This window comes from Panthera pardus, unplaced genomic scaffold, assembly GCF_024362965.1.
Source record: "Panthera pardus isolate Hobbes unplaced genomic scaffold, ASM2436296v1 HiC_scaffold_24, whole genome shotgun sequence".
In the NCBI taxonomy this organism is placed as follows: Eukaryota; Metazoa; Chordata; class Mammalia; order Carnivora; family Felidae; genus Panthera; species Panthera pardus.
Genome location: NW_026526810.1, coordinates 138496148 through 138514974, shown reverse-complemented (window position 1 = coordinate 138514974; position 18827 = coordinate 138496148). Strand labels below are relative to the sequence as shown.

The following is an 18827-nucleotide window of genomic DNA, read 5'->3' as shown; positions in this document are numbered from 1 at the left end:
CACTCCTAGAGAGGACCGTCCTCCCATCACCTGCCCCCTTTCCCCCATGTGCCATGCCCTTGGCTCTCTGTCCCAAGGCAGACCCCGCCCTGATGGATGGAGGCATCTCCTGGCTCTAGTGCCCACTGCTGACATTTCTGGGGACCAGGACCCCAAACCCAGGATGCTTCCCATGCTCCCACCTCCGCCTGCTCTGGTCCCTGTCTCAGCCGCCTTTTCCACCTCGGTGCTGGCACCACGGTCCACAATGGAGCTGCCTGCCTCCCCACCCGCCCCTACCAGCCTTGGGACTAGGACCCCACTCCCACCAGAAGCCAGCCCGCGGGTGTGGGGACCGTCTGTGGATGGGACAAGGGGTTACAGTCCCAACGTACGTCCATCCCCCAACAGAGGCACGGCAGGGTCCCCCAATCCTCAAACCTTTATTGACGGCAATCTCAGCAGTTACATGTGAGCCGCGTGAGGGTGTCAGGCAAGCACTGCAAGGCGGTGGGGGCGATGGGCAGAGGGCTCCTGGCAGGGACGCCCTGGGTCCGCCCTGGGAACACCGTGAAGAGCGTGGCAGCGTCACCGGCGAGGGGAGCAGAAATAACACTGTGAGGCAGGCCTGGGGCAGTAGGAGGGGGAGAGCGGGACGCCCACCTCAGACAGACCCACGGAGGGCCAGGAGACACGCGGGGCCGTGTGGGACCACGGGCAGGGGAGAGAAACGGGGATAGGCAGGCGGGCCTCCTCCCGCACAACACCCGGGCCCTGGACGTGCAGGGGGAGGACCGGACGGCTGGCCGCTCTCCCCCATAGGGCCAAGCAGTAGGCTCTGGAGCAGGGCCGGCAGAGGAGAAGGCCCCGGCTCCTTGGACGGGCTGCGTCCCTAGGGCTGAGCTTTGCCCTCTGGGTCTCTGTCATAGATGTAGCTGCCCACGGCTCCGGTATTCACTCCTGCAGAAAACGGCACAAAGGCGGTAGGGAGGAGTGGGGAGGAGGGCACCAGAATCCCAGCCCTCCTGGCGGCTCTCACCTTTCGGTCCAAAGAGTATTCCGTAGCAGGGCTTGTGGCAGTAGGGCTGGCCATCATGCTGGGTGCAGAACAGGGACAGAGCTGAGATTTCTGGGCTCCTCTCCCCACACCCCCACCTGGCTTCCTCGTTGTCCACACACCCCGCCCTCCCTTACAGCCTTCAAGGACCCCAAAGCCATGCCAGGTTCCACTCACCTGATGGATGGGGGGAACGGCAGTGCACCCGTAGGCCTCCACTCTGGCCACCGGGGGATAGCACCCACCGCTGGCTCACCCCCAACCCCACCCCCAGGCCACCCCGGGGGGCGTCACCTCCATGTGCCGCCCACCTCCGCAAACACGCCCCCCCACCTCCGCAGGCCCGCCCCCCACCACCGCAGGCTCGCCCCCTCTTCTCCGCAGGCCCGCCCCCCCCTCCGCAAACCCGTCCCCTCTCCTCCGCAGGCCCGCCCCCCTCCTCCGCAAACCCGCCCCCCCACCTCCGCAGGCCCGTCCCCCACCACCTCAGGCTCGCCCCCTCTTCTCCGCAAACCCGCCCCCCCTCCGCAAACCCGCCCCCTCTCCTCCGCAGGCCCGCCCCCCTCCTCCGCAAACCCGCCCCCCCACCTCCGCAGGCCCGCCCCCCACCACCGCAGGCTCGCCCCCTCTTCTCCGCAGGCCCGCCCCCCCTCCGCAAACCCGCCCCCCCACCTCCGCAGGCCCGCCCCCCACCACCGCAGGCCCGCCCCCCCTCCGCAAACCCGCCCCCTCTCCTCCGCAGGCCCGCCCCCCACCACCCCAGGCTCGCCCCCTCACCTCTGCGTGCCCGCCTGGAGTTAGCGTCTTCCCACAGCGCTCACAGCGCAGGCACGGGCGGTGCCAGTCCTTGCCCAGAGAGGTCACCTTCTCGGCTGGGAGGGGAGACAGACGGTGATGCTGAGGGGCCCTCCTCGGGCACCCCCCAGAGGCTGCTGCCAGCGCTCTCACTCACCGAAGTAGACCCTCTTGTTGCAGCGAGGACACACGTTGGGCTCCCCCGTGAACGTGGTGACACTGGAGGCTGAGGGAAGGAGGAGTCAGGGCAGGGCACGGCCTGGCCGCTGGGACACCCCTCCACCCGGACACGGAGCCCGGCCCACCTTTGCTGGGCCCCCTGGGGGGGCCGCCGGCCTTGCGCTCCTCAGCCCGGACCACGGGCACCTCGATGGGGCCGGTGACCTGGGGGCCCTCGGCGGAGGGTTTCTCGTAGATGTAGGAGCCGGCCCCTCCGATATTCACCCCTGCGGAGTGGCAGACACTGTAGGGTGAGCGGCCTCGCCCACCCCCAGCCCCCACACCCCACTGCACTTCTCTCCACAGCCCACTCTGGGGGGTCGGGACCCCCCCCCCGCCCTCCCAGAGGGTGCCAGCCGGCTGGGGCAGACTTCTGGGAGGGGCGTGGGGGACGCTAGAATCACCAGGACGGAAGAGACTGTCGGGGGAGGGTCCAGAATGGGCAAGGGGAGAAGGGGGCCAGGGGACCCCGGGGCTGCTGGTGTCTTCCGGGCCCAAGTCTGTGCCGGGTCCAGGAGGCACACCGGACGCCCCTTCCGGGGCCAGAACGGTTCCCAGGCTGGGGGCGGGGACCCAAGCTCACCTTTGGGTCCGAACAGCGTGGCATAGCAGGGCTTGTGGCAGAACGGCCTCCCGTCATGCTAGGCAGAGGGGTGTGGCGTGAGGGCTGGCACCCGCCCACGGCCCAGGCTTGCCTCCCACCCCCGCCCTGCCCCGGGAAAGGGGGCTCACCTCAGCGTGGCCCCCGGGGGTCAGTGTCTTGCTGCAGCGCTCACACTTGAGACAGAACTTGTGCCAGTCCTTGCCCAGAGAGCTCACCTTCTCAGCTGGGGGCAGGACAGGAGGTCAGGGCCAGCGCCCAGGGACCTGGCGTGGGCAGACTCCTCAGCCCTCCCTCCAGCCCCACAAGGAACCTCCAAGCCCCCACCACACGCCGGAACCACCTTCTGCCCCTCAGAGCCCCTGCTGGGTCTCTCTCGGTCACCCTCACACCCCTGTGAACCCTCTCAACGACGCACCTGCCCCTCCCTCAAACACTGGCCTCACACTCATACACCTTTCCATCCCTCACAGACTCCTGAACGCTCCCAATTGGGCCCTGAAGGGGTGGGCAGAGCCCCCTGCAGAGGGGACAGCCCCAGCCTCCGGACCCTCCACGGCTGTGGACCCTCCATGGCTGTGCCGTGCCCCCTGCACCCCATGGGACAGAATGCCTACCTGTCTATATTTGGTTTCCCCATGATAAGGCACTGCCTCCAGCTGCTGCTTCCACACTCAAGGTCAGAGACCAGCTGCTAAGGGCCCAGTCACCCCCACCCCACCCCCTGCCCACTGGGCCACCTCCTAAAGGCCGGAAGTGTGGGGGGCCTCCCCAGGAGAGCGCGGCAGGAAAAGGGTGGTGGAGGAGAGGGCAGGAAGAAAGGCTGGAGCCAAGCCGGAATTCCGAAGGGAAGGGAAGGGAAGGGGTCTGAGCAGAAGCATGGGGGGGAGGCGGGGGCGGAGGTCAGGCGGACTGGGCCCCTGCCACACTGGCCAAGCCCCAGGACCAGCGGATCTTTTGGCCCCCTCGCAGCGAGGTTGCTGTGCAGGCCAGGCCTCCCCCAGGGCCCTGGCAGAGTGGAGAGAGAGGGCCCGGCCGGGTCACTCCCCACACCCAGAGGTCCATGGGTGCTGCTGCTGGTGGCCCAGGTTTGGGGCCCTGGGTGCTGGCTCCCCATAGCCCTGGCAGGACCTGCTGGACCGCCACCCACACCCACCCCTTCCTGGAGGCAGCTGGGGCTTTGATCCCTACGGCCACTCTACCCGAGGATGCTGGGACAGGCTGGCCAGCCACCCCTCCCGTGTCCATGCTGGGGCAGTCGGGTGCCACGCCAGCCCGGCACCCTCTCCCAGTCCTCCCGCTGGCCAGCAGCGGCCGTGGCAGCTGCACTCAGGGCTGCCAAAGCCACGCCGCACGGGCCAGCACTAGCATATGGCTATGCGGGGGCAGGGGAATGACCCTCAGACCCCACTGGGCGGGGAGATGGCCACATACTGCCAACCCCGTTGGGAAGACAGAATTGATCGGGTCTCTTGGCATGGAAGGGACCGGGCTCCCCACGGGCGGCACCATTGTTAAGGACACAAAGGCAAAGCATTCTGAGGCCACTCTGGGGTGTCCTGGCCCAGGTTTCACTCTGCTCAAGGGTGTGGGCTGCTGGGGCAGGGGTGGGGTGGGGTGCCTGACTGGGGGATGGGCAGGATCCCAGGCCAAAGGCCCCCCTCCTTCCACCAGCGCCTCCCGCCCAGGACAGAAGCCAGGCGGGTCTGAGCAGCCTTTGTTTTCTGCTGGGAGCCAGTGACCGCCCAGGCAGGCAGGCAGAGACGCTTCCGCGGCTGTCCACAGAACTGTCTGCCCCAGCCCTGGAGAGCCCTGAGCTGGCCTGGTCGGGGCCAAGTAGTGGGCAGCGGGCCTGGCGGGAGGACCCCAGGGCTGTCCCCCACCGTGAGCCTTACGGGGATGAGCCCCCCCTCTGGGATGGGGATGGAGGACTGGGCCAGCTACTGGGGAGTCGGCCGGAAGCCCCTGGGCTCCCAGCCAGGCCAGAAGCACTCCAGGCCAAATCCGGTCCCTCCCCTCTGGGAAGAGCAAACAACCATCCACCTCCCTCAGCAGGGAAGCCAAGTGGCTTCCTTCACCTTGGCCTGTCCACATTCCAGACCCCGACCACTGTCCCCACAATGACCAGGGAAGGGCCCCCTGTCTGTGGCTCCAGGAGGGTGTTAGTGGAAGGATCCGGGGGCAGGGACTTTGCCACCCTGGCAAAGTCGGGACAGGATCAGCCAAGAGAAGAGAGAGTGGCTGAGTAAGCCAGACAGGCGGGTGTGATCGCCAGAGAGTGGGTGAGCGCCAGGGGCTGCCGCATACCCTGGGGGGCCATCCTGGCAGAGACCCGCCACACCCTCCCGTCTAGGGCTCTTCTGACCTTGAGGAGGCAGGGGCACTTGGCCACCTGGGCTCCAGTGTCCTCTCATGCTTGCGGGGACCCGTTTGTCATCCCACCTCACCCGCAGCAAAGTCCTGAGGGAACTCGCGCCAAGGGAGGGAGCACGTTGGGACACGCAGGAGTTGGGAGGCCGAGGTCGCCCCCGCGTGGACCGAGTCCAGACAGAGCCCATATCTGACCCGGGCCCGCTGTGGTCAGAGGTCGAGGTGGAGGTTGGGGGGTGGTCACTGCTGGGGGCCAGCCACGTGTCCACGGGAAGGGCCGTGAAAGGCAGGAGCGCACGGGAGGCTCCCAGAGCGTGCGCCCCGCCGACCCCGACCCCGCCCCACTCGGCGCCCGCGAACCCCGAACGTCCCCCCACAGCCCGGCCTCATCCTGGGAGGCTCACGCACTCCCGCGGGGCCCACCGGCCGCTGCGGGGTTCGGGCGTGGCTGCCCCCACCTCGTCCAGCTCCACCCTCCGGCCGCACCCGCGTGGGCAGCGCGCCTAGCCGGCCTCGGGGCCGCGCATCCCGGGGCCGCGCAGCCCGAGGCGGGGCGCGCAGCCCGGGGCTGACCGCGAAGTGCGGCGGGCGCTGGTCCGGCCCAGCACTCACCGAAGTACACCGTCTTGTCGCACTTGGGACACTTGGAGGCCATGGTCCGTGCGCCCGTCGGCCCTCAGCCCGCGCCCTCTCCGCGCCGCCGCCACCGCGCCGCCGCCCCGCCCCGCCCGCCGGCTGCCCGCGCACCCATTGGCTCCGCGGCCGGGGCGGGGCCTCGGGAGCCCGCTCCCCGGGTCGGCGGGGGGCGCCGCGGGGGCGGGGGCGCACCTGCCGGGGCCGCGAGGGCGGCCAGACCCGCCCGGCGGCGCCCCGACGCCGGTGCCTCGCTCGTGTCCATGGCAACGCCGGGGCAGGGGCGGGGCGGGCGGGGGTCCGTAGCCCCCTCGGCTCGGGGGCATTCCTGGCTGTTTAGGGCCTCGGCCCGGAAGGCCGGCCCCCGGACACGCAGACGGACGGCGGCCCTCGGCGCCGGGTGCTCCCCCCCTCCCGCCCCCGGAGGACCCCACCCACCCCGCCGCGCGCCCCCCGCCCCGAGTCCCTTTGTTGCTCGGTTTCTATAGCGATGGCCGCGCGGCGGGATCGGAGCCGGCTCCCCCGCGGGGCGCGGCCACCTGGCCGGGCCCTGGTCCTGCCCCGCCGCCCGCCCCCGCCTGACACCGTCGACGGTGCTGAAGCTCAGTGGGTGGAAGGCAGGGCGCCCGACGCTTCCAAAAACAGCGGGAGAGAAACTGCTGGAAGCGAAAGAGGGGGAGGGCGCCGGGCAGCAGGGGACCTGGGCGTGCTGCCGGCTTGGGAGGCACTCTCCCCATGCTCTCCACCCAGGGGCAGTAGAAATGGGAGAGAAGAGGGGTGACCCCCCCCCCCCCCCCGCCCCGGCGTGCTCTCCGTGCAGGTGTCCAGCGGGCTGGCACTGCCATCCGCCTGCGCCCCCACCACCGCTGCAGGATGCCTCCCGCATCCCTCCTCTGGGGCCACTAGCTCCGTGCCCAGGGGCCTCTGACCTCCAGCCTCCTGGCCCCAAACCCGGCGAGCTAGGGATCCCCTGAAGGTCCCCCTCCCAACAGGGGCCTGCCTGATCCCTCCCAACCCTCCCTGCCCCCATCGTGGAGTCTGAAAAACCGGGTCCTACCCGTCCGGGTCCTACCCGTCCCGTGGGGCCCAGGAGGACCCCCTGGTCTCCTCCCTTGGGGCTCTACCTCCCAATAAGCCCTTCCCTGGGCCTCCAGCCTGGCAAATGGACAGAACCCCAAGCCCAAATGACCCCGTCCAGTCTGGGCAGCTCCCTCCAGGCCCCTGGGCCCCCCACCGTGTATCTTGGAGGTTCTGTGCTGGACACCAAGGTCTGCCTCCCCACCCCCACCCCCTTTCCTCTGCCGGATGCACCCGCCGGGCCCCTGGTGCCAGGCATATTTGCACACTAGAGGAGTGAGCAAGCCAGTGTCCCATGGCCCTTAGAACCAGGCCCTCCAGAACCTGGACTTTCATGGCAGTCCTGCCTTGGCCAGCTCCTGCACCCCACCCCCACCCCGCCATGCCCTGCACTCACACTCTATCCACTGCTGTTACTGTGAGGACAGCAGCCTAGAAACATGTGGTCCCAAGCCTGACTGACCAGCCTGACCAGCCCCCTTCCCGTCTGCACCCTGACTCTGGCCTCTTGCCAGGCAAGGCAGGCAAGGGGGGTGGGGAGGCCTCCTCGGTCCTCCTCCTGATAGGGTGGCCCGCGATGGGGCTCCCCACAGGTCAGGCATTCACCGCCCCCTGCTTGCTGAGGCTCAGCATCAGGTATCAGGTGTCTTCTGTAAGGAGGCTGTGTGGGAGGGGCCCAGGGCCCAGCCCTGCCTGGAGAGTGAGGAGGCATAGCAAAGGAAACTATGTTGGAACTGGCCAGACACCCCAGGGACGGAGGCGGGGGGGGCCAGGTTGGGGGACAGGTGCCCCGCACCCAACTACAGTCCTGGGCCCGACTGGAGGCTCCCTGATGTGACGGGGTTATTCTGGATGGATGGACACTGAACAGCAGTGTCCACCTCTGAGACCACAGAAGGCTACAGATGGGGGCAGGGACCGGGCAGTGGGATGGATGAGGACAGCGGGTGTCCAGGAAAGCAGCTAGCCAGCCAGGCGTGAGCGCAGGTCCCTCCCCCGGGGCCACAGTGGCACGGCGTCCTGGCGACGTTGGCAAATAGCACCCGGGGGACATCTTGGCTCTGCTGTGGGGACCCCGGGGCTGGGCTCGGTGGTAGGTGGCAGGAAGCCCGGGAAGGACAGGGGGCTTGGAGGTGTGCAGGCCGGGGCCCCCATGGGGACGACTCCTGCTCGCCTGAAATGCCCCCCCGCCCCCCGTCTGAGGAGGAGGGAAGGGGGCCTCAGGAAGCTCTCTGCCCCTTCCTCAGACCCCCAGGTTGGGAAGAGGCTCCCAGGAAGCTCAGTTTTGTCAGCTTGGCGCCCGCCAGAGATGCCACACCTCAGTCTCGGAGCGGGCAGGGCAGGGGCGCCAGGCCGCGGATTGAAGTGGCTGGGTGGGGCCACTTCTTCGACACCCCGGCCTGTCACCTTACGGGGCCCCATCACGGGCTCGAGGTGGGCAGCCAGGACTCCCTTATCTGTCTCCCGCGGGGGAGCACAAGCAGTTTCTATTTGAATTCCTGGCTGAGATGTGCACCCTGTCACAGCAGGGCTGGGAGAGCAGGAGGCGGGGCTCCGGGAGGAAGGAGGTGGGAGCCCCGCCCCGGGAGGGCCCAACTCACCCTTCTCCGGGCCAGCTGGGGTGGCAGAGAGGTGTCCCCCACCCCGCCCCAGACCCCTCTCCTCAGTGGTTAGACGGCTTGCACCTGTCTTGCTGGCCTGCAAAGGTGGGTGCCGAGGAATGGCCAGAGGTAGAATTTCTGAAAACAACGTACTTGCTGAAATCTGAGCAAATTCTCACTCTGGAAAACTCCACACCTGCTGGGGGCTGACCCTGCAGGTCTGGGCAGAAATCCTCAGACAGCTGGGGCAGGGCTCTGCCAGGAGAGGGCGGTGGGCTGGCCTGACCCAGCTGTGCTGGCTTGCCCTGCTGGGAGGGGAGCCATTCGGCCACGGGAGCCAGGCACCTGCCAGTCTGGGTCCAAGGCCAGGTCCAGGCCACTCCCTGCCTCAGCCAGACATGGTTGTGGCAGGGGGGGAGGTGTGGGGGGGGGTCTCAGCTTCTCCATGGGAAACAGGGGGTCACTGGGCCGGGCCCTGCAAGAGACAGGTGTGGGGGTAGAGGTGAGGGAAGGACAAAACCCCAGCCCAGCCTGGAGGCCAGGAAGGCCAAGGGTCACATGCTGCTCACTGGGGCTTTTTCTCAAGGGTCCTCCTGCCTATGGACGGTATCTCTGGCCTTGAGGTGCCCACCTGCCTGGCACACTGCCAGGCCACCCTTGACCCAACCCTGGTAAGTGAGCTCTGCCCTGGGGTGCTGGGGGGGACAGGACAGCCCCAAGGCTCAAGGCAAGGAGAGGGACAGGAGACAAAAGACACGGAAAGGGCCAGTTGGTTTTTTCTTTTTATAACTTTTTTTTTCTTTGTTTTTTTTTAATATGAAAATTACTTGAAAAGACCAGGGGCCAACCCCACCAGGCAGCTCGGCGGCCGCTGGCCATGCCGATCCTAACATTCCAGATGTAAGTTTACAGAGCTTAAGTTCATCTACAAAAAAAGTAATAAAAATAAAATTTAAAATGGCACCTTCAACAGAACACAACAAAACTTGCGGCCGCACGCGAGGCCCACAGGGTGGTGCGGGCTCCCGGGCGGCTCCTCAGCTCCGCTCCGGCCAAAAAGTAAACACAAAGCTAAAAACGACTCCCGGGCTTTCTGGGAGTAAGTGAAAGGGCACTTGCCCCCGAGGTGCCCGGAGGAGCAGTTTCTCTGCAGGGGAGGGGGCGGGAGGGGAGCACTACCAAAACCGGGCAGGGGTGGGCGGGTGGGTGGGCGGGCGGGGGCGCGGGCTGTGGTCGGAGTGGCCTCGCCGGGCAGCGGGACACCTAGTCCTCGATGACGATGGGCTCGTCATTGACGGGGGCCGGTGGGGGCGGCCGCAGGGGCAGGGCCTGGCTCTGGCGCAGGGCGATGGGCTTGTAGGGCCTACGGGCGGCACGCTTGGTCTCCGAGGACGATAGCAGCTTGCGGATCTTCCTGTGAACGCAGCGACGCCAGCAGGTGACCAGGGAGCGGAGGCCCCCTGCCCTCCTAGCCTCCAGGGAGGCCCCCCTGGATGCCCCACTCCGCCACCCTCGGGGAGGCAACCCGGCCCCCTCCCAGCCTCAGGGAGGCCCCCTGGACCCCCCCACGCCGCCAGCCTCGGGGAGGCCCCCACCTGGTTTCCTCGGTGGCCATGTAGAACACATCGTCAGGAGCATCGATCCAGTTCATCCTCCGCCGCTTGACAGGGGGCAGGGAGCCCCCCCGGATCAGGCGCACTTTGGTGGGGTAGGACTTCCCATTGAGCAGGAGGTTCCGGCTTGGTCCCTGTGGCAAGGGGAGGCCTGAGGACGACGCCCTGGGGGCCTCCACGCTGCACCGCGAAACCCCCCAGGCAGCAGTCCCAGCAGGAGGCATGTAGGCCTGGCCCTCTGGGCAGGCAGGGGACCCACTGAGGGCCAGGGGCACCCTGGAGCCGGCCCCCTCCCGGTCCCGCTGAGCCTCCCTGATGCTCCTGACACAGGGCCCGACAGGGCCACCCAGGCCTCCCGGCCACCAGCCCAGAGAGCCGTGCGCGGACACACGTTGTGCTTGCGCACTGGGGCGGGGGGTCCTGCCAGGGTGGGGACGGGGGCGGGGGCAGGGGCAGGGGTCCCGCTGGGGCCCAGCCTTGCTCTTACCATGTGCCTGGTCTGCCCGTGGTTCGCCAGACCTGACAACGGGGAGAAGAGAACGTGAGCCCCCTCAGCCAAAGGGCGGGAAACCTGGGGCCACGTCCTCCCGTGGTCCCAGCCTAGCCCAAGCAGCCCCCACACGATCCCACAGCTCTTGGGGGCTCTGAGGGCCACCTCTGGCCCAGCCAGTGAGGGCGGCACTGGCTTGGGCTCTAGGCGGAAGGCCAGGAGTCTCGGTTCTGACGGCACAGTCCCTGACACGCGGGCTGCCTGCCCTGGATGGGGCCAAGACGGTGGGAGCCTGGTTTACACGGCAGCCAGGCAACGCCTAGCACAGCGATAAACACAGCGGCACCGGGACCCCCTCTCCAAGGCGGCCTCTCCTCGGGCCCCACTGGGCTTCTTCCCCAGGGGCTCCAAGCATCCCTCGCCGACCCTGGGGCTGGCTGCCCTGGAGGAGCAGATGGGAGCTTCTAGCAGTGGCCAGGACACAGGCGCTTCCACCCCACGGGCTGAGGGTCTGGGGCTGCAGGCCTCGGCCCGTGACTTGGAGAAGTCACCGTCTTAGGTCACGGTCCCCCAGACCCCTGCCACGGGCACGCGAGGCTCCCGACTTGCGAATGCATGCCGGTGAAGACCTGGGCAGAGAAGCCGGGTGAGCCCAGGCCTGCCGCTGTCTCCCCTGCTCCGCCTGTGCCAGCGAGCGTGCACACGGACGTGAGCGTGCCCGTGCGTGAGCGAGTCCTGCCAGAGGCCCCCCAGAACCAGCTCTTCCCAGATACGCTTCTTGGCCGAGGTCCATTTCCCGAGCGGCTGCCCGGCCCGCCCCCCTGCAAGCCCCCTCCTCGCTGGGGGAGCCCTAGGCAGGGCAGAGGGAGGGGCTCCGGCACGTGGCCTGCAGCCCGAGACCCAGCACTACTTACCCAGGTAAGTGCCTATCAGAGCGATGGGTGCGGAGGAAAGAGAACACACGGTTAGCGTTAGTTAGACAATGAGCGTGGGCGCTGCCGGGGGCCGCGGGCGGTGGGTGCAGAGCGCGTGCGCCTGGTGGGCTGGGTTAGTGAGTTAAGGCCCCAAGGGCACCCGAGTCCAGGCCCTGGCCCGGAGCTCAGCTCATGCCTGCCCGACAGTCTGGCAATGCCCCTGGGCCTAGGCTGCCCGGCGGTGCCTCAGGTGGCCAGCCTGTGGTCTCCTGGGCAGGGGGCACCCCCGACCACACCGCCACACGCTAAGACTGAGGGAGACACAGAAGCACACCGATTTGGATAAACCGGTAGAAGTAATTAACTTTATCCACCCTGCTCGTGAAGCGCTTTTTAAAAAGGAAGCCCCAGAGACGCCCGCTGACTTCTGTGGAATGAGCTCATTCACGGGGTATCTAGCAGAGAGCAAGCCGGCCAGCCCCCACTGCGGAGACGGGCACGGGGTGGGGGCCGGCCGCCGAGAGAAGGGTGGGCAGGCCAGGAGTGACGGCAGGGGCACCGGGGACCCAGGGCAGGCCACAGGGAGTGCAAGGGCAGGAGCTGGCACCAGAGCCACCGGCTGACCCCACAGGACGCGCCTGCCGGGGCTCCTGACGCGGCCGAGAGGCAAGGACAAGGCCGGGCTGGATGGGCGCCGCCTGCTGCCACCCACAGGTCCCCATGCCTGGCCCAGCACCGTGGCCGGCACCCCGAGAAGCAGCTCGTCGGTCCTGAGCCTGTGCAAGGGCTCCGGGCATGACCACGCTTGCCGGCCCACAGTGTGGAGCGCCCACGCCGAGACCCCAATCCTCCCGAGATCGCCCCTCCTGGCCCCCCTCTGCCTCCCTCCCACACGGATCCTGCTGAGGGCCAACCCTCCAGGGCCCAGCGGCCCCTCCCTGCCACCGTGGCCACCCCTCTCCTAGCACCTTCTTTGGGAGCAGCCGAAGAGACCGTGGGTGCCCCCTGCCCAGCTAAGGGAGCAAAGCAAGGCCCCGAGTCACTGGGGGAGCGACCACAGACGGGCCCGGACAACCCAGAGTCCTGCTCCCCCAGGCACTGCCAACCTGGGTGCTTGTGGTGGCAGGGTCTCAAATCACCTGCCCCTCCCGCCCCGCACCCCCCCCCCCCCCTCCACCGACCTCAGTCCCCTTCCCCTGGGTGTCCCACCCCACTCGGGAGAGGGTGTCGCTGCCTTGGCTCTGGGACCCCTTCCCTTGGGGGCACCTCCCTGTGCCGTGCGGACCACGTGCAGCCCACAGCTCGGTCCTATCTGCCCCACTGGGGAGGCCAGGGTCCCAAAGCCCCCCACACCCCCCCACCCCCAACGGGCAGGGCGCACAAGAGGGTCGTAGGCACAGCACGGGCAGCCACGCGAGCTGAGGCTGACGGCATGCGGGCGGTCACAGCGCGATGGCAGACAGTACAGGCAGGCGGCGGGGGCGCCAGGGCCACACGAGAGGACAGTCCACTGACCGGGCACCGGGCCGGGAGGGAGGGGGCGGCCCACCAGCCAGAGGCCCCGGGGCGGGAGGCGGCGTCTGGGCGAGTCGGGGGGAGCACGGGGAGCGGGGTGCGGCCCAGCCCACGTGGACTGCCCCGCGGGCGTGCCCTGAGCCGCCCGCCGTGCACCATGCACGCGAGAGCACAGCAGCCGCGCCGCGGCCGCCCCGGGCCTTACCCCTACTGGGCATCAAGAGGCGCTTCTTCATGTTGCCTGCCAGCGCCCGGCGACGGGAGAGAGAGGGAGAGAGAACACGGTCAGCACGCAGGGGTGCGGCGGGGGCGGGGCCGGGCACCCCAGGGCCGGCAGGCCGCGCCGGCCGCCCCGCCGGGGACTCACCGTCCACCCCGTTGTGCTGCTCGTAGCTCCTCTTGCCCAAGATGGTGGGGGAGCCGTTGTTGATGACGGGGGCCGACTTGGCAGGGGTCAGGCCGCTGAGCACGCCGGACACGCTCTTCACGGGGTCGGGCTTGGGGGGGCGGGGGTGGGTCTCTGTCGGGAGCAACACGGGAGGGGCCCGGTCTGCGGGCAGCGAACGCACACGGCGGCACCCCTGGCCCATCCCGGCGGAGGACGACCACAGGGCCCACCGGGGAGACACCGCCCATCCCGCACCCCTGGGCGTCCCGCAAGCAGGGCTGGGCCCCGCGGGTCACTGGGTAACTGCCAGCAGCTCGCAGGCTCCAGACACAGGCCCGTAAACAAGCAGGCCCATCAGAGGCGTCCAGGTCCAGGCCACCGGAGCTGATGGCAGAGGGCTGGCCGCTGGCCAGACGCTGAATTAACAGCCGGGGTTGGCCCAGCCAAGGACACGCCCCACTGAGGGCTGGCCACGGCAGGCTCAGGCTCATACCTGCCAAGGCCTCCCAGCCCTTCGTGGCTTTCAGGGGGGCTGAGGCCCAGCCCCAAGACCCAGACCCTAGACATCCGATGACGCCAAAAGCACTCGTGTCTACACGGAACACGCTTAGCTCACGGTTCTGGAATGTCCTTCCCAGAAGGTCAGACACCTCCGTGCTGGGAGGGACTGACTCGTGACCCCGCCCCGAGCCCAGAGAGGGGGTTGGCTCTGTTCCCTCCTGCCCAAGCTCGCTGGCTGAGCCCCCAGGACAAGCCGCCTACGGCTGGCAGAGTGGTGGGCAAAGCTGAGGCAAAGGGCACTGGCCAAGGTGTTGAGGGTCCCCAGGCCACCAGAGTCCGCGCTGGGAGCTGCTGGCCAGGTGCTTCGGTCCAGCTCACCCCGCAGTGGGCCTTCCCTCAGGGACGGGCGGTGGAGAACCCCGGTGGGTGTCTGCAGGGGGCGCCTGTCCTGGGTGTGTCCAACCCAAACCCAGGACCCCCAGGCCCCTACAAGCTGCAGCAACACACAGGCAGCTCAGGGGCCTGGGCAGCGGTCGGGGGCTGTGGGAAGGCATGCCCCCTCCCCCACAGGCAGCCGCTGGCTGGCCTCGCTGGCAGTGCAGGGCTGGGGTAGGCTTACCTAGGTACCGGAGCACAGCTTCCAGAGGCTTCCGCACGGCCTGCTTCAGCACCAGTGGGCTCTGGGAGGCTTCGGGCAGCCGGGCTGTGCCTGTGTGTGGGGGCCCGGCATACGTGAGAGGGGCCCGGGGCCAGAGCTCCCAATGGGGCACCCCCAGAGCACCGGCACGCCCCTCCCGCGGGGACAGGGCACAGGGCACAGGGCTCGGGACAGAGAGTGAGGGAGCCACTCACACTCAGCCTTGATGGCCGCGCTGTTGATGGGCATGTAGGGGTGTCGGGCCGCGTGCCACGGGCGCAGGATCTCTCGGCACAGGCGCCGGGCGATGCGTGTGAGCTTGGTGGTGTGCAGGTAGAAGGCCTGTCTCGTCTTCATGGCGAACTTGGGGCTCCCGCTGCTCCGCGCTGGGATGCCATGGGGGCTCTGCGGAAGGGGGCGCGCCGCCCCGACACAGCGCCATGACCGCGGGCCGGGCGCACGGCCACGCGTGGGGGCGGGGAGGGGCGCCCACTTACCATGTTACTGCGGTTTGGTCCTGGCCTCTCTCCATCTAACCGGGTTGGCATTTTCAAGCCACCATATTTCTTCCAATATGTCCAGCAAGAGGCGCAGAGGCGACACTGCATGTTAGGGGGACCCCAAGAATACCACTGGTAAGACTGGGCGGCTACGAACAACAAAGTTGGAAATAGACGGGTCCTTAAGCAGAACCAGTGACGGCAGAGAGCATTCCACAGTGTCGCCCGCCCCCCGCCGAGCCGCCCCACCGACCCAAGACGAGGGCTTCCCCGGGCAGGGAGTGACCCCCGCCCCCCGCCCTGGCCAGGACCCCAGGACGGTGCAGGGCGCCCAGCGCTGGGGGTGGGCCCCGATGCCAGGCGGCGGGCACTTACTGTAACAGCTCTCGCAGGCTCGGCCGGCCCCAGGGCTCTGGCCTGGCGCCCCGGCCCCATTCACCACGCCTGCCTTGACGTTATTGACGCTGATCTGGTTCGGGTTTGGCTTGTTACTTAGGGTAAGGGAGAGAGGGAGGACGTCATGGGAGTGCCACGCCGCCTGTGTGCAGCTCCCCGGAAACTGAGGCTGTCAGGCACTGGCAGCCCCCGTCCACGCCCAGGGCAGGCGGTCTCTTGGCCACCAGAGCTGTGCTCAGCTCCGAGTGGAGCCCCAGGCCGGGTGGGCTCGAGTCCTGGAGCCCGTGCTTCCTGAGAGCCACTCCACACCCGCCCCAGCGGCCGAAGGGATGACAGGGGCCTGCCCGGTCCGCAGCCCCAAGGGTGGTGAGGACACGTGGACACGTGGACAGGTGGAGGGCTCACTCACTAGTTGGGAATATACACTTGCTTTAACTTGCTCTCCGCCTCCGCTGCTTTCAAGCGTTTCTGGAAACAGGAGCCACGTGTGAGGGGATGCGGGCGGGGGAGGGCGGCCCACCGGCCCCGTGTCCCTCGCGTCCCCACGGGCACCCACCTGCTGCACGTATCTGTCGGTGGTCTTCCACATGTAGTAGTACTCGATGATGCTGGTGAGCGACTTCCATGGCAGCTGCACGAGAGGGCGGGGCGTGAGGCCGCAGAGGGCCCCTCCCTCCCCGGCCAGGGCCCCTCCCTCCCCCCCACCCCCAACCCCCCACCCCCCACCCCCCCCGCCCCCGAGTCCCTTTCCCCTGCACACGCGGCCTAGCGGCGCCCCTCCCAAGGACTCCAAGTTCCCGAAGCGTCAGCAACACAACTCCCGAGTTCTGTTCACACCGCTGCTTCCGGCACCAGCTTTGAACCCCAGGGGCTCCTGTCGGGCCAGCCCTTCCTGCTCTGCCTACGGAAACAGCGTCCTCTGAGCGCAGAGGAAGCGCGTCCGTGGCAGGGATTTAGCTACGAAACCCGTCTGTGCTGCGTCCACTCCACCTGTCACGGAGGTGGCAGCGTGGTCTCTAAGTTGGGGCCCCCGTCCTGTGGCCGCCACGTGAGCCTGGCTGGGCGTCATCTGCGGCCCCGTCTTCGAGCGGCTGCTATTTCCTGAGAGGGCCTTGCTCCCTGTATCTGGGACTCTGAGTCACTCCTGTCAGACTCTGGGCGCGTCAGGACGGCGGCTCTCCCTTCTGCTGGGCCCCTCCACCCACCTTTGGCGGGTCCCGTCTGCCCTCCGGAGGCTTCCCAGAAGCCAGCCCACCTGTGACGCTACATCAGATACTGGCCTGCCTGTGTGTCCCAGCCCCACCTGGAGGTCCTGCCGGCGACCCACTGGGTTCGCTGGGGTGGAGGCTGATCTCCTTTTAGACGAGTGTGTGTTTTCACAGGTCATAAGGGCTGGGAGGGGTCCCCGAGGGCACGGGCCCTGCTCGGACAGTCATTCCCAGGAGGGACACCCTCCAGGGACACAATACAAAGCCGCCTAAAGACAAGCTCAGCTGCTTAACAGCAGCCATCAACTCACACAAGCACAGAGGTCAGTGCCGGGAGCCCGGGGTGACGCCCAGCGTGATGCCCAGCGCCGCTGACCTTGCACCTGGCAGCAGGTGCAGCTCTTGGCCCCGCCTTCCGGGAGCCGCAAACACACGGTGGGGCTGACACACGGTGGTGGCCCTGGGGAGTGGGGCCCCGAGCCCACCATGTGGCACTCACGAAGTCTTGCTGAATGTCCGTGAAGTCCTTCCCGTACTTCTCCAGGGCCTCCTCGAAAAGGCTGGCCTCCGAGGCGGACCATTCTTCCATCTCGTCCCTGCAGAGCACGGGCCCGCCCTGTGGCACCAGCGCCGAGATGGCCTTGGCAACGTCGTACACGCTCTTGTGCAGCGTGTCCATGGCGTGGAACTGTAGCAGGACACGCGGAGGTCACCCGGGTCATGTCCCAGCTGCCGCGAGGACCCGCAGACGCCCCAGGCAGGGCCGGCCGGCCGGCCCACCCACCCGGGAAGAGATGAGGACGGTCGCAGGAGGCAGCGGGGGCACAGGAGAGACGGAGGGGGGCTCGCTCCCACGCCTAGCCCGGTGGGCTCTCTGGGAGGGCACGGGATGGATGGACTACCCCAGCCTCACGGAGCCACCGGCCGGGAGCCCGGACACAGCTGGCCCCGGCAACAACCAGACGGGGTCCCGTGCAGACGCCCCGGCATGCGGCCCCCTCACCAAGGTGATGTCCCGGGAGGCGGCCGCGGCGCTCATGTGCAGGCTGGGCTGTCGGACGGAGCTGCTGCAGTCCAGAGCCCTCGCGAAGGTGCCCACAGAGCTGGGGGGGGGGGGGGGGGGGGCGGGGAGACACTGACCACCGGAGCCCGACGTGCAGAGGGCGCCCTGGCCAAGCCCGGAGCACACCAAGATAAGGGGACACGGCTGGCTAGGAGGCCCCAGGTACCAGGGACAGAGCTTGCCGCCGGCCACCACCGCGTGGGGTTCCACCTCCCCAGCTCACTGCAGGGCCCTCCCTCCACAGTGAAGGCGCAGGGTCCAGAGGAGATGCATGGGAGCCTTCCGGGCGCCATGTGCCCAGGGGGCACCTGCGTCCTCACAGCGCCTCCCCTCCCGCTGGCCCAGCCCCAGGGCTCCCCCAGGGGGTCTGCTGGAGCAAAGGCTGCTTCTTGGAGCACTGCCTCCCTTGTGGCTCTAAGGCCCGGGTCTTAAGGGCCACGTCCTCCCTTCTCAGCTACCTCCCCCCGCCCCGTCTCCAGGACAAGAGCCCACAGCCCATCCAGACACAAGCCTAGCAACTCTATCCAGTCCTTCGGTCCTGGGGACCAGCCCTGTCCGCGCCTGGCCTGCAAGGCCCTGAGGTAAGCAGGCAGGTGCACGGGGGCCAGCCCCTCAAAGCCAGAGCTGCCCCCAGGACCCTCAGGGCCCCCGCAGCAGCCCAGGCGGCCCCTAAGAGCAGCAGGGACGAGAAAGGCTGCCCGGACCTATCTGGAACTGGGGAAGGGGGTGTCTCCACAAAGGGCCCAGCCAGCAGGGGCAGGGGAGCCGTTCAGCCCCTGTGCCTGGGGTCCAGGCAGAACCCCGACTGCCCCTGAGGCCCACTCACCGGGCCACCACCAGGAACTGGTCGATCTGCTTGTCTATGAGGGGGTTGTGGGCCTCCCACACCTTGGTCTCCAGGCGGGACTGGTCTCGGCCATCCTCCTCACCTAGGAGAAACGCGTGATAGGCTGCCAGCAGGACCCTAAGAAGAGCCCGTGGCTTGCAGCCTTTTGGAGCCAAGGGTCCTGGGGGATCAGCCTCCCGGCTGCAGGGCCACACACACCCTTGCCTCCGCTGGGACTCGGGAGGGCTCACTGAGCCCGGGGTGCAAGGCTGCAGCACACGTTCACAAACTTCCAGGTCTGCTCAGCACACAATGGGTTTTCACCTCTGCGAACACAGAGCATCCCAGCCCGGCTCTGGAGGAGGCTGAGGAGGCGCCTGGGGGCCGGGGGAGCGCCTGTGGCCCGAAGCAACCAGGCGTGGGGACAAGGCAGAGGAGGCTCGC

The 18827-nt window shown here is 68.3% G+C and overlaps 2 protein-coding genes across 5 annotated transcripts in view; both read right to left on the bottom strand.

Annotated features, from left to right (window-relative positions):
* Nucleotides 1-403: 403 nt before the first annotated feature.
* On the bottom strand, nt 404-5767 carry CRIP2 (cysteine rich protein 2). 2 transcript variants are annotated; one of them, XM_053889931.1, is made up of 8 exons: nt 5634-5767; nt 2783-2877; nt 2634-2691; nt 2137-2277; nt 1989-2057; nt 1814-1908; nt 1019-1076; nt 404-939 (listed from the first exon to the last, which is right to left on the bottom strand). In XM_053889931.1, exons 1-8 carry the CDS (start codon nt 5674-5676, stop codon nt 872-874), a joined length of 627 nt encoding a protein of 208 aa, XP_053745906.1. In that variant the 5' UTR covers nt 5677-5767; the 3' UTR covers nt 404-871. The 2 variants fall into 2 exon arrangements, with proteins under 2 accessions (XP_053745906.1, XP_019289759.1); XM_019434214.2 differs by lacking the exon at nt 5634-5767 and adding an exon at nt 5017-5317.
* A 3334-nt stretch (nt 5768-9101) lies between these two features.
* Nucleotides 9102-18827, bottom strand: part of MTA1 (metastasis associated 1) — a 34993-nt gene continuing 25267 nt past the window's right edge. Inside the window, exons 8-21 of one of the 3 annotated variants that reach the window (XM_053889925.1) lie at nt 18384-18486; nt 17498-17597; nt 16994-17182; nt 15843-15917; nt 15696-15754; nt 15266-15381; nt 14888-15039; nt 14606-14795; nt 14373-14462; nt 13232-13384; nt 13070-13105; nt 10433-10464; nt 9928-10079; nt 9102-9746 (exon numbers count right to left, since the gene is read on the bottom strand). In XM_053889925.1, coding sequence (XP_053745900.1) covers nt 9596-9746; nt 9928-10079; nt 10433-10464; nt 13070-13105; nt 13232-13384; nt 14373-14462; nt 14606-14795; nt 14888-15039; nt 15266-15381; nt 15696-15754; nt 15843-15917; nt 16994-17182; nt 17498-17597; nt 18384-18486 — 1598 coding nt within the window. In that variant the 3' untranslated portion in view covers nt 9102-9595. Of the gene's footprint in view, nt 9747-9927; nt 10080-10432; nt 10465-13069; nt 13106-13231; nt 13385-14372; nt 14463-14605; nt 14796-14887; nt 15040-15265; nt 15382-15695; nt 15755-15842; nt 15918-16993; nt 17183-17497; nt 17598-18383; nt 18487-18827 lie in introns of those variants that run through there. The other 2 variants (XM_053889926.1, XM_053889927.1) reach the window with 2 other exon arrangements.